This window comes from Echeneis naucrates, chromosome 4, assembly GCF_900963305.1.
Source record: "Echeneis naucrates chromosome 4, fEcheNa1.1, whole genome shotgun sequence".
Lineage (NCBI taxonomy): Eukaryota > Metazoa > Chordata > Actinopteri > Carangiformes > Echeneidae > Echeneis > Echeneis naucrates.
Window position 1 is genome coordinate 9,702,056 of NC_042514.1, and position 18,282 is coordinate 9,720,337.

General features: G+C 39.9%; 2 protein-coding genes across 5 annotated transcripts; one reads left to right on the forward strand and one right to left on the reverse strand.

Moving 5' to 3' along the window:
- Nucleotides 1-3,573: 3,573 nt before the first annotated feature.
- ube3a (ubiquitin protein ligase E3A) lies at nucleotides 3,574-10,768 on the forward strand. 3 transcript variants are annotated; one of them, XM_029500751.1, is made up of 12 exons: nucleotides 3,574-3,758; nucleotides 4,326-4,368; nucleotides 4,706-5,004; nucleotides 5,094-5,243; nucleotides 5,277-6,304; nucleotides 6,412-6,556; nucleotides 6,883-7,088; nucleotides 7,264-7,428; nucleotides 8,122-8,277; nucleotides 8,367-8,440; nucleotides 8,591-8,734; nucleotides 9,495-10,768. In XM_029500751.1, coding segments are annotated over exons 2-12 (2,490 nt in total). In that variant the 5' UTR covers nucleotides 3,574-3,758; nucleotides 4,326-4,366; the 3' UTR covers nucleotides 9,616-10,768. The 3 variants fall into 3 exon arrangements, with proteins under 3 accessions (XP_029356611.1, XP_029356612.1, XP_029356610.1); XM_029500752.1 differs by lacking the exon at nucleotides 5,094-5,243; XM_029500750.1 differs by having other exon boundaries at nucleotides 5,094-6,304; nucleotides 9,495-10,767.
- Nucleotides 10,769-11,149: 381 nt separating this feature from the next.
- cnga3a (cyclic nucleotide gated channel subunit alpha 3a) lies at nucleotides 11,150-18,025 on the reverse strand. Of its 2 annotated transcripts, XM_029500122.1 has the most exons (9): nucleotides 17,892-18,025; nucleotides 15,840-15,952; nucleotides 15,588-15,677; nucleotides 14,949-15,077; nucleotides 14,279-14,338; nucleotides 13,572-13,763; nucleotides 13,337-13,438; nucleotides 13,154-13,260; nucleotides 11,150-13,057 (listed from the first exon to the last, which is right to left on the reverse strand). In XM_029500122.1, exons 2-9 carry the CDS (start codon nucleotides 15,926-15,928, stop codon nucleotides 11,661-11,663), a joined length of 2,166 nt encoding a protein of 721 aa, XP_029355982.1. In that variant the 5' UTR covers nucleotides 15,929-15,952; nucleotides 17,892-18,025; the 3' UTR covers nucleotides 11,150-11,660. The 2 variants fall into 2 exon arrangements, with proteins under 2 accessions (XP_029355982.1, XP_029355983.1); XM_029500123.1 differs by lacking the exons at nucleotides 13,572-13,763; nucleotides 14,279-14,338 and having other exon boundaries at nucleotides 14,949-15,122.
- Nucleotides 18,026-18,282: the final 257 nt, after the last annotated feature.

Below are 18,282 nucleotides of genomic sequence, written 5' to 3' on the forward strand. Positions count from 1 at the left end.
AGAGACTAGACCGGATCCCTCCACAGACCGGTTCTTGTAGGGCCTCTTTAACTGAAGAAATTTTTGAGCTAACATTTCTGTGGCAGAATCACATCAGTGTATAGTATAATGACGATTAAAGCTACTTTCCTTTCCTGTATGTTTTTTACACTTCAGTAATTTTTTAAGCAAATACTTTTGTACTTGTACTTAAATAATATTTTGACCAAGCTACTTTTACTTGTATTGGAGTAATATTTGACGAGGAGTATCTGTGCTTTTACTCAAGTAGTGAAGTTGTGTACTCTTGTCCACCTCTGCCTGTTACATTGTTGAGCAGACGGCAGTCGTGATGGTGTTTGGCTACAGCCCCTCAGGACCTGTACACCCCCAGGACCCTGAAGTGAGCAGGAAGGTTTGTAGCTGGTTCCTCCCAACTCATACACAAACTCTCTGAACCACTCCTCTCTGGCAGGAAGCTGCAGCTCATCAGGACCGAAACGCCACAAGAATAGTTTTTTCTTTGGTTTCCTTCGTCAGGAAGGCCAGTGAGCCCCTCTTACAATCCATAACCCCTCATCCCCACAGCTTTATATTTTTGTAATATCGTTCATGTATGGTAAATTTGGATTATTTTTGTGGCCACTTTTTTCCTGTTTGGATTTAATTGGTGAATTGGTCAATCCTGTGCCCTATTTTTTCTTTGGCTGCATTTTTTTTTCAGAGCAAATTCTTACTAGGCAATAAACGTGATTCTGATCCTGATTCATATTATTAAATGACATAGCTGACTTTGTTTACTCTTTGTGATACAATAGTTAAACAAATGAACTCATAAACTACCTAGTCACCAACTTTTTAATCCAAATGTAGCCAATGCTCAAGTCAGTATAAAGTCCAAGTTTAAGCAGAATCTCTGGAACCACAGGTTGGGTATAAAAACAAAGAGCAGGAAAATGTTTTTGTCAAGGACCTTGATGTTGACCTTAATAGGACATAAGCCATTTCTTCGTTTTTGCCTCATAAACATTTCAGTTGACAATTCACCCCCTTGTTTTGATGACATCAACACTCTGATGAAGTTAAGAAAATCATTCAGGTTTATGAGTTAGAATCTTGAGCCCAAAAAGGGAACATTTTTTCGAGATGTGGCTTTTATGTCTCCATAAGATGTGTCCTGATCGCAGAAGCTCTGTCCTGATTGCCTCAGTGACCCCTGACTCTTTTCATTGCATGGCAGAACTCCAGGAAACACGTTACAGCCGTGATGAAACAATCTTGCGCTCCCCACTACACACGCTGTCCTTCATGCAACCTTTAGTGTCCTCTCTTGAGCTCTCCACCAGTCACATTCCCAACCTGCCACCAGGACGCAGGGCGGATTAATATGATCCAGGAAAGGAGAGGTGCCATGATGATGTCAATTTTAGACACTCCTAATCTTTTTCAAATGTCTGGGAGGAGATGGACATAACTGCTGATAACTGTAGATACAGCAGAGAGCAGTGATCACTACTGTCTGCTAATGTCCAGTCCTCCATCTTTAGCTGAATCGCTGGGCAATAAAAGCTTTCCTCTCCTCCATTTGACACATTGAATGTAACAACCCAGTCAGAAAGGTTAGAAATGAAGAAAAAAAGCAGCTAGGTGCATTGCAGTGTGAAGATCAAACTTTAGATGAATGAAGATGCCAAACTTTACCTACCTGCAACTGTGATGATGGAATAATGAACATCTCCTCAGTTACAAGAATAAAAAAGGCAAAGAGAACCGTGTTTATGCAGCTATAAAAATCCAAAATCATCACCAACAGAGACATCATGTGTTTCCCTGGAGGCATAAAATGTTTCTGAAAACTGACTTGTCATAGTTATTTCACTTTCCAAAAAGAGTGTATTTTTTTATGAGCTCACCAGAATCATGAAAATATTAAAATACACATCTTGTCATGTAGCACACCATGGGCTCAGGAGGAGGGTCCCAGCCTGAGGGCTAGGGGCCTTTCTGCCTGTCACAAGGCAAATTTAAGGGGATTGTTAAGGCAGACTGGCAGAGGTACACCTATCTTTTACTTATTATTTACATTTGTCTAGACAATCTACACATTATGAATATTTTGTCCTCTCATTTGAGCGTTTTTAAAAATGTGTAATTACGCCCCTTTTGATATCAAAAACAAATTATGATTCTGTAAAGTCTTAATCTTCATAGTAATTATAAGATGATTTTTGATTGATTGATTGTTTTGACTATTGTTTCTTCTTCTTTATTTTCCATTGTAGAACAAAAAAAAAGAAAGAAAGAAATTCAGTCTCTGAGCCTGATGCCTAAAGCTCAGTGTACTCACAGTGTCTCCCAGTGCTCATGGGCATTACTGCAGCCATGTAGTCTGTGCCTGTGAGGAACTAAAAGATTGTTATTAATATCGTGCATCATATTGTTTTATGAAGACATTGTATTTTTAACCATTACCTTTTAACCAGATCACTAACTTTGCTACATATCCATGTGTCTGATAAGTAGCTTGATAGCTTTGACTACATGGATGCACTCAGTAATGCATGGATATGAAATTATTTCCATTTTACTACTATATTCTCATAACTGTTTTATTTTCCTTGTGTTTTAAGATTAGACCTTCTCAGTAGCAGTGTGACACACTGACTGCACACAAAATAAATGCATAACACTCTGTTGATCTTGAATGCTCACTGCACCATGAGAATAATGCACATGTATTACATAATGCATAATTTACAAGGCTGTTTCAGAATGAGATGGCTGAGGTCTGACTACCTGCTTTAAGTCAGATTTGATTTATGGTTTATGAATATCATTTGAAGCTTATGAATGGAATTGCACTGCGTTTCCCCATCAACAGCCAGCAAACATAGTTTGCACAGAGTCTGCATGTAGATTTTTTCAGTAAAAGGTAGGTAACCTATTGTGGACTACTACTTCCAATAGGGATTTTCTGATTCCAAAAAACTCTCAAAATGAGTCTGAATTACAGCTGCAAGAGCATATAGAACAGGTGTAATGCAGCTAAGACTGACCTTTGAAAACATGCTGTGCATTTTTATAGATTAAATCACCTAACAAACAGAAAAGGAGCTCTGTCCTGAGCTGCAGCACATCAGTGTAATCATCCAACCCCACCCAGAGACTTTTACAACCAGTGCTATTAAATAGTCTGCAATTGTTAATCCCCATTTCTTTTCAATTAATCTGAACACTGATCTGCATCCTTTTTTACTAGATTTGTTGCATTTGTGTATTATATAGTTGTTTTTTTTTTTGTTTTGTTTTGTTTTGTTCAGACAACCATGATGTATCATTTTATTGATGGATTAATGGATTGATTGGTTATTTTTTTACGTCACTATGACATCACTACATGTCAACTTATTGATTCGTCCTACCAAACATTCCTAACTGGATGGAAATTTGGATTTTAATGCTTTAATGCTCTCCTGTTGAATAAATGACCCGTGTTGTCGGGACGGATGGGTTTTATTTATCTCCTGTGTGTTTCGCTCTTCCTTTCGCTCAGAGGCCGAGCGGCGTGATTTTTGACGGCGGCGCGCTGCATGCCGGGATACATGACGCTGTTGTTTACAAGATGGTGGAGGAGGAAATTTAGCTCCGAATCGCAGCAAAAAGTCGGTCTCAGCGGGGTCTGGCTCAGGTGTGGCGGACGGTGTGACGGTGTTTCAGGCGGAGCTCCGGAGGCTTGTCGGACGGACCGTCAGTGGTTTCTGCGCTGGTTGAAGAGATTGGTGGGTTTTTTTTTGTTTTTTTTTTTTTGCACAGTCACTGACAGGTCGGTGCCTCAGCCTGAAATCACAGCTGTTTCTCACCATGTTTCGTCCGAGCAGGCGAAGTGTTTGGCTCTTTTAGCAGCAGCGTTTTGTTTTAAAGGTGGTCTTTGTTTTGTTGGATTTCTTTTTTTTATTTTTATTTTTTTAAATCAAACCCCTTCAGTGTAGGACGCTCTCTGAAAATCAGCCCGCACTCATTTCTTTTTCTTTCTTCTTGTATGCAGTCAGTAAACAGACGAAGCCAAAGATATGTTCAAATACCTCGGCCACAATAGCACCCTGACACAGTTTGTGCACTGGAGAAATGCACATCCTGTAAAGAGTCGTGTGTCTGTGCATTGTTATCAGATGTCATGGGTGGAGTGGTGTGCAGTGGTGAGCACTTTTGCCTCATAGCAAAAAGGTTGCTGGTTTGAATCCTGGCTGGCAGCCCTTCTGTGTGTTGTCCCTGTCCTTCTGGGCCATGCTGACTTCCTCCCACTGCTGAGTATAAAAGTTAACATCAGTGTTTAACTTTTGTTTCAGAGGGCCATCCTTTGGGCAGGAGGACATCTGAATCCAGCCGAATGTAAGATACTCTACCTGCTGCAAGTCTACTTTTGGTTAGACCTCTAGCAAAACTAATTTACATGCAGTCAGTTAAACTAATACTTGTGTTCAGAGTGGCACTCTGTGATGTTTGTTTCCTGTGATTTTTATCAGTGTGTGCATCGTAATTATATTTAGCCCTCTGAAAAAACTATATGTGCTCAGTGTTCAGCTTTGTTAGGTTGAAAAACAAATTAGACTTCTTTTTTTTTTTTTTTTAATTGCTTGCGTTGCAAATATCTGTTTATGCTTACTGTGGCTAAACATTGATGACCCCAAATCATCAATCTGACTTCCTATTTGAATGTCTTATGCAGGAACAGAGCGACTGCAAAGCATCTAATTGAGCGCTACTTTCAGCAGTTAACTGAGGGCTGTGGAAATGGCAACTGCACGAATGAGTTTTGCGCCTCAAGTTGCGATTTTCGACCTTTGGATAACAATGCGGCAGCTGCCAAAGCGCTTGAGCTTTTTAAGATTAATGCCAAACTATGTCCTCAACCCTCCAAGAAAGAAGTGGACACCTCCCATCCAGGCTCCAGTGCTGACAAAAGCACTCAACTGGACTTAAAAATGAGTGATATGGACTTGAATTCCACCAAGGAGGATTTCTCAGGTACAGTGAAGCTGGCTGATTGTTTTGGACTCTGACTGTGGTTTAGTTCTCTGTGTTAATTTTCTTTTCAAATCACTGTTATGTTGCAGATGTTCATTTTCTCACTGAGAACGCTTTGTGTATGATCCTGAGTTTTTGCGAGGAGGAAGGCGACTACTCTGCACTCATCCGTGTCATTGCCAGGGTTTTCTCCAATGCAGAAGCTCTGGTGAAGAGTTTTAGGAAGGATGAACCAAATGGTACTGACAACCTGGACTCTTTTACACCAACAGATGTGAAAAAACATGAGAAGAAGAGAGAGCAATCCATGGAAAACATGGGTGCTTCCTCTGCAGCCACTGCAGCAGCTGAGTCTCCTCATGACACGGGTGACCTCTGTCCCGTCACTGTGGACATCGACGCCGTGAGGAGAGTCTACGACAAACTTCTCTCCATCAACCAGGTGGAGGCAGCACTTGTAAACGCGCTTATTTACCTGACCCCAAATATAGAGCTTGACCTGGATTACCTCGATGTGTATGAAACAAATCCAGATTACCTGAACATTTTCATTATCGTGATGGAGAACCACAACCTTCACAGTCCAGAGTACCTTGAAGTGGCAATGCCACAGTTCTGCAAGGCAATGAGCAAACTGCCGGTCACTGCGCTCGCAAGACTGTCGAAGCTCTGGTCATCGTACGATCGCCATCACATTCGCCGTATGATGGAGACCTTCCAGCAGCTCATCACTTTCACAGTCGTCAGCAATGAATATGATGCTGAAAATCTAGTAAATGATGATGAGACTGTGGTGGCAGCAACCCAGTGTTTGAAGGTTGTCTTCTATGCAAGTATCCTAGGCGGTGACATGGATGTGGAGCACAATGAGGAGGATGAGGATGACTCAGAGTCCGACGAGCTCACCCTGCACGAGCTGCTAGGGGAGGAGCGGCTCTATAAGAAGGGTCCTCGGATCGATCCCCTGGAGAAAGAACTGGGAGTTCGTCCAATAGATAGCATAAAACCTGTCATCCCCTTTGAGGATTTTGTTAACGAGTCACTGAATGACGTAGTGGAGATGGACAAAGATTTCACTTTCTTTAAAGTCAATGCCGAAACTAAGTTCTCTTTTCAGAGCTGCCCCTTCATCCTCAATGTTATCACCAAGAACCAAGGACTTTACTATGACAACAGGATCAGGATGTACAGCGAGCGACGCCTCACTGCCCTCTACAGCATGGTTCAGGGGCAGCAGCCAAACCCCTATCTCAAGCTCAAAGTTCGAAGAGACCACATCATTGATGACGCACTCGTCAGGGTGAGTTGCAGTGTTCCACTTTACGCTATAAACATACTGAATCGAAATGATTTAGTGCCTCTGTGTTTGTCAGTTGATTGTCAGTTGTCATCTCTTCTTGGTTGCAGCTGGAGATGATCTCCATGGAGAACCCATCTGACCTGAAGAAGCAGCTGTTTGTTGAGTTTGAGGGAGAGCAAGGGGTCGATGAAGGAGGGGTTTCAAAGGAATTTTTTCAGCTGGTGTTAGAGGAAATTTTCAATCTTGACATTGGTGAGTTGCATTAATCTCAAGCAACAGTTCTTGTTCGGAGTAGTCAAGTGAAATATGAGGCTGCAGCCTGGAAACAGTTGGCTATACTCATAACAAAGACTGGAAATGGTGGAAACTGATTAACACACCATAACTCATTATCACCATCATTGAATATGAATAAAAACCAAAGAACATCTCAGCAATTATTTCCTCAATAAAACCAGGAACTGTTTCTTTGCCACGAGCACTATGAGCAGCTTTAGTGTTACTGCAATATGCATTTTCTGGCATAGCTCTGTTCACAAACTAAAAAAAAAACATTTTCTCTTCTATTTTCTGAACAGGAATGTTCACTTATGACAATGATACAAAACTTTTCTGGTTTAATTCATCTTCACTTGAGACTGAAGCTCAGTACACTCTCATTGGAATCGTCCTTGGCCTTGCCATTTACAACAACTGCATCCTGGACGTCCATTTCCCCATGGTTGTCTACAGGAAACTCATGGGCAAGAAAGGGACCTTCTTGGACCTGTCAGACTCACATCCAGTATAGTAACTTTCTCCCAAATTAATACACAGTGATATGCGTATCATATATTTTACTGGTAGAAACTAAGCAATCGTGGAGCATTTTTTTTAGAGTTGCTGGTGGAAAACCACAGTCATAAATCCACATGTTGTGTCAATGAAGCATATGACAGCCAATGTTTCTCACATTGCAGGCTCTTTACCAAAGTCTGAAGCGATTACTTGAATATACTGGCAACGTGGAGGAAGACATGACGCTCACCTTCCAGATATCACACACAGACCTATTCGGGAACCCAATATTGTATGATCTGAAGGAGCAGGGAGACCAGATTCCTGTTACTAAGGAGAACAGACAGGTGAAGTCTTTTTTTCATGTTGAAAGCAAGTGTCTGGTCATTTTGCTGACAGCAGTCATGTTGGCACTTAGAGACAATTTCAAGGTAATGGTATAATTACTATTGTAATCGCAGTAACTCACTGGCTGCAGAATGGCTGCACTGCACCTTACAGCTCCTGATCAGCGGCTTATTTCTGTTCCATCACATGGGCAGAGAAGGCCTGTGGAGAGTAAACCTGGTTTAATACCAACAACATTACATAAAATTCACATTTTTTTAGTATACTTTCGTAGTCTACACTTAATCTGAATATGACACAGACATTAAAATGTTATATTTTTAACCATTTTAGCAGCTGCTTCTATAGACAAGTCTCATTAAAGTTATATTTTCTGTCAAACATAAATCTGAAATCGATCTATAATGAAGTGAAATGCAACTTTCAGGTAGCCTGCTGATTAGAATACATTGCCTTATTGTCATTGCACACACAAGATACAATGAAATTAGTTCATCCTCCGCTTAAGGCGACTCCATTCAAATAAACGTACATACACAAATGTAATTCAGCTGTCTTCTCAGTGTTTGAACCTTTTTTCTAAATTCTTCTCTTGCCTGCCAACTTAAAAAAAAAAAACATAACTCAGTGTTGAGCAAATGCCTCACTCGATCTAAGGATGTTTTTGTTTTTTTTATTTGAATGTTTCACAGGAGTTTGTGGATCTGTATGCTGAGTACATACTGAACAACAGTGTGGAACGACAATTCAGAGCCTTCAAAAAAGGTTTCCTAATGGTCACAAATGAGTCCCCACTGAAATACTTGTTTAGACCAGAGGAAGTAGAGCTTCTAATCTGTGGAAGCAGGGTGAGGAAGCCAACCTTAATGTTGTTTTCTGTTGCTTTATGTCGCCAATCTTTTTATAACTTACAGAACAATCCTTTGTGATTTCACAGAAACTTGACTTTGAAGCACTTGAAAAGACGACAGAATACGATGGCGGTTATAGCAAAGATAGCCAAATAATCAAGTAAGTCTTTTTTTTTTTTCCTCTCTCTCTTCACACTCCACCTTCTTTAATTATAATCTGACAGCACATTTAAGGAGCAGCTCACATTATGAAAATTGATCCAGATTTTATCTGTGCTGTTAAAAGATTCTCTATATTTTCTGCCCATAGAGATTTCTGGGAAACGATTCATTCATTTGGAGAGGAACAGAAGAGGTTGTTTCTTCAGTTTACCACCGGCACAGACAGAGCACCAGTTGGCGGGCTTGGCAAATTAAAAATGATCATCGCCAAGAATGGATCAGACACGGACAGGTACATTTTGTTTGTTTTGTTTTGTTGTTTTTTCGAAATCCTTTTGCTCTAAAAAGACAAGATAGAGGAAAGTCCATTTTAATTCAATGTTGTATTTGTTTAATTCGCAACCAAAATGGGTTGATCGGGTGCAATTTCCGATGCTTTAATTTCAGTATCATCCAACACAGCTGAGAAATATACCACTCCTGATATAAAATGATCCAACACATTTAAACAAAATGTGTCAGGGTAAAAAAAAACTATGGGGAAAAAGTATCTCATCTTGTGTTTTCTACTTAAATTGAGTTTATCCAGTTCACCACACGATTTTATTGTTGAGATAACAACTCAAGACTTTAGAAATTTCAATAAATGTGCCGTAGTTGCTGCTGCATAGTGTGACAGTGTCTTTAACTGCATTTGAGGGTAAATTCACAGTATTGTTGGTCCACATGGTCCAGACACTGAACACCAGATGGCTGCCACTGGTTAGGCCATTTCTTTGCAGTCAACATTATTGTACACTGCAGCTCACCATATATCATCATGGTATGCAACGTTACAGCAATTTGCCACTGAAAGACATACTATACAAAACTGTAAAACAAACAAACAACAAAAAATCTCCTCTGGAATATGTCATGATGTTTAATATTCCATACCAACCCAGGCTGGTTTGATTTTAGATAAAAAATAAAAAAAAAAAAGCTTTACAAATGCAGCCATTTCCCATTCAATGCCAAGCTCAGCAGGCTTTCTACCTCCATCCTTCTTCCAGGTTGCCAACTTCTCACACCTGCTTTAATGCTCTGCTGCTCCCTGAATACTCCTCCAAAGAAAAACTGAAAGAGAGACTCCTCAAGGCCATCACTTATGCCAAAGGCTTTGGGATGCTGTGATGGGTCCAGAAGGGAAAGTTTTCAGGCTGCATTTTAACAAAAAGGGAAATGCCATGAAACAAAATGCTGCAGTAACTCTGTGCCTAGTCAACCTCTACCAGTCAGACTCTACTGTCAGCCTTTCACTCTGAGGCCTCACTTCCTCTGAGAGTCAGCGTCATATACATTAAGTTTCCCAAAGATTTAAACACAGCATTTCAGCGTTTTGGGTTTGTTGTTGTTTTTTTATTATTATTATTTTATTTGTTAGTTGTTGTTGTTGTTGTTTTTTTTTTTTTCTGAGCAAAGATAACACACATTTAATTTGTGAAACTGTGAAAGTGTACTTAACACAGAAGATTTTACTAAATGCCAGCACATGCATTATATTTGTTGATTAATATTTGTCTTCATCCTCAGACCATCTTTCTACAACTGTGACTGGCCATAGCGGTGCTTCATAGTCATGAGTGCCATTTAATGTATTAAGATGAAGCCTACTGCTGATCCAGATAGCTTCACTGAGCTAGGCTTATATTAGAACTATTTCCTGTTGGTGCAAGAACAAAGTCACCTCTAACCTGAAGGTTATTTTAAAGTATTTATGTGTTTTGCCTCTTGTGTTACATTTAAATTGAAGACTGCATGTTGTGAAACGGTGAACACAGGCAGAGCGTTTGGTTTCAATAGCTTGCTGGTTTTCAGAATGTGTTTACCAAACGGGTGGATTCAGATTTTCACTTCCTGATTTTTTTAATTTATTTTTTTTCCCTTCTTCTTCTTTTTGGTTTCTTTGCTGTAAAGTGTTGATGATTACACATACATAAATGCAAACACCAGATGTGCAATGCCTGAAGAAGAAATGTTTTATGTGGCCAAATTACTCAGGTACATAAAGATTGTGCAGATAATGTGCAACACTTCTGTAAAACAACAATTATGCAAAGCGAATAAAAGTAAAAAAAAAATCTATTTGTGTTAAATATCCATTGAAGAAACTATACAGACAAAGCCACTATTTATCACTAGTTAAGATGATATCATTTTTAGGATTTTATGACTCAAAACTTCATTATTTAGATCAATACAAACATCCTGTTCAAATATCAAATTATAAGACGATCAAGATAAAAAAAAAACTGCTCCTTGATATCTGTTAGATGTTCAAATAGGGATTTGTTTTCTATGGATTTCCTCATAAAGTGGATAAACAGTCAGTGCTGTGTTCAGTTCAGTTTTTTTAGTTTAAAGTGTCCAGAGGGCAACGAGTGCACATCTGTGGGGGCCGAAATCCTCCACTGATCTCATGTTTTCTGTCCCCTCAAAAAGAAGGGAAAAACATTTTTAAAGTTATTCTAGTTTTTAATATTTTGTTGCTGATTCAGCTGTGCATATTTAGTGCTACAGAAAAATAGTTGGCATTTAAAGCTATGTTTTCAGGGGCTTTTTATTAATATGGCCTAATGCGTACACTACAAGGGAAAAGAGCTTTCACCTGCAACATGACAGCAGAAACACCTCCAGTATACCATAAATATTTTAATGTTTGTTCACATTTAACATTTCAGAGTTACAATTGAGTGTACGCTGACAGTAACTTATAAACACAGCTGGCATTTAGTATTCTTAACATTCATTGGATTCATATTATACAGTATCAAATGGATATTTCAATTGCAGTACTGAAATGTTGCAGTCAGGATTTGGCCCATACTTCAATTTTGGAGAGGAAAATGTCAATACTAACCAGGAAAATAAAACACTGCTCTTTTTTTTTTCTAGGGAGATGAAACCCATTCAAGCAATTCAAGCCATATTATTTATTTTTGCATACACAAATGATCAACATACTCAAATAGTTTCATTACAACATGAAATTAGCTGTCAAGCATAGCATGCACACAAAAATATATATTTGCTGCACACACTGTACACAATTTGACACAAGGATGATAATAAACATGATGTATAAATAGATATAAACATGGGCTCTTAAAAAGTGTCGCTGTACTGTCCTAAATGAAAAATGCCGTCTTGTGCGGTCAAGTCCTCAGGTCTCTGTCACATTACTGGACTTTTTTGTCTTTGTCTGCAACCACCTCAGACAAGTCCTCTGGTCGTACAGATTTTATCTTAGACTCCATCTCAGTGACCCTGTACTTCATCCTTGTCTGGCTGGAGATGAACTCTGCCATCATCTGGGCCAACTTGGTCTGCATTACGTCCAGGTTGCTCTGCAGTCTGGTGATCTTTTCCTCGAGGTCTTTGGGATCAGCACCGGCGTTGGCAACAGCCTCGTCAATCAGGTTGTCTTTCATCAGAATGGCTTTCCCCTTCTCCTCCAGGGCCTTCTTCGCTTCTGGATATTCAGTCAGCGCTTCCATCAAGTCATCTTTGGACAGGGCAAAGAGATCAGAATAACCTACACTCCTAATGTTAGCAGTTCTCCTGTTGCCCGCCTTGCTGCCCTTTATTCCCAAAATACTAATTTCCCCAAAGTAGGCACCATCACTGAGCACTACAAACTGAGTGACTCCATCATCAGCCACCACGGCCAGCTTCCCCTCCTTGATAATGTACATCTCCCTGCCAATATCGCCTTTCTTACAGATGTAATCTCCAGGGCTGAACACCTGTGGCTGCAGTTTAAGCACCAATTCGATCAGGAGACCAGCTTCACAATCCTGAAAAATGCGCACTTTTTTCAAAGTATCCAAATGTACATTGATGGCAATCTCGGCTTTGAGCTTGTCCGGGAGGTTCTTCAACACTTCCTTTTCATCGCAGGTCTTTTTCTCCGTCCAGAGGTAGTCAAACCACTTAATGACTCTGGCCTCCAGGTCTTTGGTAACCTTACGAAACTGCATGTACTGCTTGATAGAGTCGATCTTCGCCTGGAACTCGGCGCGAGAGGCATTCATGTTGGAGATCATGGCACCAACGTTTCCAACAATACTAGCAAAGATCAGCACACCTGTGAGGAAGTCGGCAATTACGAAAAGGTATTCGACGTCCTTGACTGGTGGAGGGGTCTCTCCGATGGTGGTGAGGGTCAGCGTGGACCAGTAAAGGGAATAAATGTACTTTCTGGCCAAACGGCCGTGCTCTGGGTGGCTGATATTGGGATAAACCCATGTGTCAGATCCAAAACCGATTGTTTTCGAAATGGCAAAGAATACGCAAGCATTCCAGTGGATAATAATGAGGATGTAAAGCACGAGATTGCTGATTCGAAACATGTTCGGGAAGCTGGTTCTGGTTTCAGTCCGCTCAAAGAACTCAAAAAGCCTTGACATTTTACAAAGACGGTTGAATCTAAACTCTGGGTTGTTGAATCCAAATTTCAGAAACAGCAGATCAGTGGGTATCATTGAAATGATATCGTACTTGAACTGAGGTGTTGTTCTGTAGTTATTTCTCAGTTTTACGGCATCCTTCACCAGCAGCCCTTGTTCCAAATAACCTGCAGAACAAAGATAAAATTAAGAGCCAAGTTATCAAACTACAATGGTCAATAATTTGTGCATATGATTTCTGTCCTGGGTTTCAAGGATCTAACCTGTTCTTGATCTGACAAATGTGTCTGTGTAGTAGATGAAATCTGAGGTGTAATCCAAGAATATCCAGAGGTTTGTATATGTGTCCTGGAGTTCATTAAAACAGGCTCTGGAAAAGTAGGAGAATGCTTTTAAAGTCCCAAAGAGTAATGACTCGATTTTAATGCATATTGAATAAACTGTACCTCGTTACAATCATCATCAGGTTATAAAATACTGGGCCTGCAATGACGGTCAGCCATTTGTAGTATTGGTCTGTTGCTGGATCCATAATCCAGATTTCCTTCCTACAAAAATAAATCAAAATCACTTTGTGCTGGAAGAGTCAGTATTCTCACACAAAGATGAAACAACAGATTTATTTTCTGTAATTGATCTTCCCAGTTTCGTGAGACTTACTCTAACTACTGGTCAACTTACGGGGGCTCCTCTTTCTTTTTATCATCCTTCTTATCATCTTTCTTCTCGTCCTTTTTCTCTTCCTTTTTCTCGTCCTTCTTTTCCTCGTCCTTTTTCTCGTCCTTCTTTTCCTCGTCCTTCTTATCCCCATCTTTTTTCTCCTCCTCCTTCTTTTCATCTTTTTTAATTTCATCTTTTTTGTCCTCCTTTTTGCTAAGGATCACAGGTTAGGTTTTTATGCTGGTGAAAAAGGACTGAGGTACTCTATGAGCCATTGACTACCGCACTACATGAAGGGGGAACTGGATGGTTTGGGAAACTCGTCGGAGCCGTGGTGCAGGTCATACTTTTGTCCAGAGGGTGGCAACATAACATAGTTTAACATAGTTGTTCCTTTATCGCTTTAATATCGTTTGTCAAACATAGGCCTGGTTGTGTCATATCTTTTTTCACATTTTGCTTTGAAGCATGAATTCATACAGAGTACAACCCACATCACAACCCATTAGTTCATCAAATTAAATTCAACTCCAACAACAGGGACAGGTTTTTCTTTTCCAATGCAAGAAGGAAGCAAATGCGGAATTGGATGATATGGTTTCAGGGAATTCTGCGCTACTTGCAAAGCTAAGCACAGGACACAAGACACCGAGAAAGTCCAGCATGATCCTTTACTGTCTTTGCTGTTTTTCCTACCTCTGTTTACTAACTAATGTGCGTTTACTTACTCGTCTGTGTTGTTGCAGTTATTCATGTTGTAAGCAGCTAACGGCCACTTACTGGCAAGACTTAAGAAAGAAATAGAAGCAACACTCTTATCTCATGAACCCACAATGTTACACATCAAAGCTCTTTCATTCGACCTTTGAAGACAGTGAAACCAAAAGTACATTTTCCAAATTCTAAGCCCGAGTTATTGTGTTGAATATTCATTTAGACTGTCTTTTTATTACATGCTTAATGTAAGTTGTGCGGGAATGTGTGCTTAGAGTCCCTTCCTTTTCTCATCCTGTTAAAATGAATTCATCTTAGGGCAAATTTTATTAGGAGTCAAATGTGTTATGGAGTTCTACCCAACCCCTCGTAGCAGCAGTCGACCAGCAGCTCATGCTTTCCTAACAGAGCAGTATCTTATATTAAACTTAACAGTTGACATCTAATGTAATCATTTCACCTTTGTCCTCCCTCTTGTTATATAATGGTGAAGGCAAAAGAGGGGTCCACAAATCTGAGACCACTTGGCAACAGATCGTTGGATTCCACTATGCCACATCATTGAGGCTAAAAAAAAACTCACTTATTACTTATTTTCTAGTTCCCTTCTGCCCAATCTGATGAAGCAGCTGAATGAAAGCTAAGTAGTGTATGCACTTTTCCTCCACGCAGTGTAGGACTCACCCTTTTGCACTGATTGTGCCACTGTGACGCCCAGACTGGCCATTGCTCTCTCGACTGCGAATGTCTTTGAGCTCAGGACCTCTGAATCGCTCCAGGAAGGAGTCGTGCCGCTCCGCTACAGGGTTTATCCTGTGAGAAGCCCAGTTTCGCAGCATGAAGAAGAAGTAAGAGAGCCTAGAGGGTCAGAGGAAAGTAAGAGGGTACCAAATGACTAGACTAGGAATTAAGTGATCCACCATTTCCCACAATATGGAAATACTGGCCATGGACAAAGTATTAAAGGTGCATACATAAGTACCAATACAGTTATACCATGTAAAAATTAAAACCTAGTTTGAGGGAACAAACGTTCAAATTGCAGGGAAATGTCCAACTGAGTATATTTTCAAGAATTGCATTGTTAAATTATTTTGTATTAGTTTAGTATAAATTATTAATATTGCATCAGTGTGGAAGGATAATTTCATTGCTTTGATTGATCAAGGTGGAGCTAGGTTTAAAAACAAGATCTGTAACAACAGTGTTAATTAACTAATCTGAATTTACTGTAGATCTAAAATGTAAATTGGTTTAGAAGTACAATGGCAGTGGAATATCTACCCACTGCGAGCCCTTTCAAGTATTGATAAACTAGTTTACCTGGCCATTGTCCCTGCACCTGTAAATGAGTCCCTGTGGGACTGCGAGGACAGCGCTGTCTCAGAGTTGTGTTCATGAAGAGAGTGAGCTCTGGAAGAGAGCGGGTTGGAAAAAGTAACAGTCACAAGTTCAGGATCGTGCTCTGAAAACTGACGATGTCAGTCGTCAGGTTAAAAAGTGTGGACAGCAAGGAAAGGGTTGAGAAAACAATGAGTATTTACTAAAAATCCCACGAATTTTGAAATATCAGACCTGCTATCCCCATTTTCAATGACTGCAAGCTCATCTTCATGTGTGTTGGCGGACAACCGCTGCTTAGTTGAGAAAGAGGTTTCTGCCATGTTGTCCTGTCTGGCTGTGCTGACCTGAAGCACACAGACGTGAAGAAAAACACGTTACATGTCATTGATTGTACAAAGCAGAAACTGTAAATCACAACCATGAATATGTCTCATGGCAGCTGTCTGAGAAGAGCACCTAAAAATACACACTCATTATGTCCTTAACACTAAACAGGATCAGTGCTCTCTCTCTGTGCTTTTTAAAATAACTAAGCTATGGCTTACAGGTGGACTGTCGTCGCTATGTTTGGTTGGGTATATGGCAGGTTAAGTCTATTAAGGTACCACTTAAAGAACTTGTTCACCACTTTAACAACAACTGTGGGTGGCCGAGGAGGGTGAGTCTCTTCACATCTGCGTACAGTCGGGAGAGAGCATTAGATCAGCTATTGCATTTCCTGTAAAATCCCAACAACTGGGTTCTCTTTGTATTCATTGGTACAGTTGGGTTGGATTTTAGGCTCGTGTACAATTTTACCTAATTGAAAGTCTAAAACTCTAAAAAAAAAAATTAAAAAAATAAATAAAATAAATAAATAAATACTGATATCTGTTAAGATGCAATTCTATTTTCTTTTCTTTCTTTTTTTTTTTGCTTCAAATAATAGATTTTTGTTTGCTGGTAAATACTGACTCAGTGATCTCTGGGGAACACCGATTGTAACACGTGCACACATGTAGATTAGTGCTAATACCAGGGAGTTAGCCAGCCCACACTAAATTTAATCACACTGACAGTCACTGAGAAGCTGAGTACTTGAAGGGTGATAAAAAGCTAAAGGCCACAGCGTCTGCACACTGGGCGAGTTACATCATCAGCAGCAAACCGCACAACGGCGTAGTCATTCCTGAGAATGCACAATGAAAACGCAACACAAAGAGCAAAAATTTGAATATATTGTGATGTATAGTGGTTTGCTTCTGACCATCATGACAAAACCTGAACTCAATCACAGACCACAGGAAGATGGCACAGTTATGTGAATCATAACTACTCAAACTGTGGTGGAAATATCTATTATAACAAATAATACTATTTCAGAGCTTTTTACTTTGATCTTAAAAAAAAAAAAAATATTATTATAGAATTATCAGTATCTTTTAAATATTGAAAATAGACCTCCCTGATAAAAGGCAGATATTATATGTATTATTATCAAAATTTATTGATAATTACATTATCAACAACAACGTGTAAAAGAAATGTATGCACATAAATGATGGCGTCTGCCAAATCTTTTGTAATTGTTTCACTCTGTACTCTCTGAATTGGGAATAGGTGCTGTTTTGTTTTTTGTTTTTTTTCCTGGAGATTAGCTGTCCCCATGGGTCAAGACCCACTAAGAAGCTTGTGGTAAGGTTGTGTATTCATCAGGACAGGGCTCTCCATGATGTACATATATCAATACTTCATTTCTTACAGCACTTGTCGTCCATATTAAAACGTCTTAGACATGAAGCTTGACTCCTGAGTGACGTATGACAGCAACTGGACTTGAAAATCCTTGAAATTGCTTAACCAACCTCAAACAAGCTGAAGGACTTGGACATACAGACATTTTAAACAAGCTGGGGTGATACAATGAGTGGAAAAGTGACATTTGATGTAGGTCCATTATGACCTCAAGGTTCACATTATTCTTTGTCCTCCAGCATGAACTTCTGTATTTCAATATATTTTCAATAAAAGCTTAGTAAGCATTTTCTATCTTCTACATCAACTTATTTGGACATTTATTTTTACATTTTAATTACTTTAATATGTTCAGTGATGTGAGAAATATTCAGTTATGACAATTTCAAGCATCTTCGGCAGTTTTGAGAGGAAAATAATGCGAATGCAGGATTTTCTTGGTGAAATTGACTATGAGACGTTCACTGAAGCTCCGGAAAATGGGAGAGGGGACAAAAACAACCTTCTCCTGTCCTGCAAAGTGTCTGAGGCCAAAGTGCATGAGCTCACCTGTCTGAAGCGTTTTCACACAGAGTTCTCTGAGCCGACAGGCCGGGCAGCACCTCTCTGACTGTTTCCTGATATTTCCATCCTCAAAACAAACAGATCCGGTGTTTTCTCAGGCGAAATGATTTACCGACCGCTCAGTGTCCCCCAAAAACGCGGTGTCCATGGCCGGTGTCAGCGGCTCTGCAGGAGGACAGAGGAGACTGAGCTGACAGGTCCCAGATCAGACAAGGGGAGGAGTCCAACCTCCCAGTGTGTCTGCCATCACACAGAAAGACATCAAGGGAAATGAAGCAGTCTGCATGAGGAGAAAACGTTTGTGATTTTCTTTGAGTGCATAAAAAAAAAAAAAAAAAATTGCACTGAACCTACTTCCTCTTTTTTTAAACCACTG

Excerpts from the sequence above, each read along its gene's own strand:
- ube3a (XM_029500750.1), top strand. Across the intron at positions 5,005-5,093 it reads CACCAAGGAGGATTTCTCAG|ATGTTCATTTTCTCACTGAG; the intron begins GTACAGTGAAGC and ends GTTATGTTGCAG. Across the intron at positions 7,089-7,263 it reads ACCTGTCAGACTCACATCCA|GCTCTTTACCAAAGTCTGAA; the intron begins GTATAGTAACTT and ends CTCACATTGCAG.
- cnga3a (XM_029500122.1), bottom strand. The coding sequence starts at position 15,928 with ATGGCAGAAACCTCTTTCTCAACTAAGCAGCGGTTGTCCGCCAACACA. Across the intron at positions 14,339-14,948 it reads GGCACAATCAGTGCAAAAGG|TCTTGCCAGTAAGTGGCCGT; the intron begins GTGAGTCCTACA and ends TTCTTTCTTAAG. Across the intron at positions 13,261-13,336 it reads CTGATGATGATTGTAACGAG|AGCCTGTTTTAATGAACTCC; the intron begins GTACAGTTTATT and ends CTACTTTTCCAG.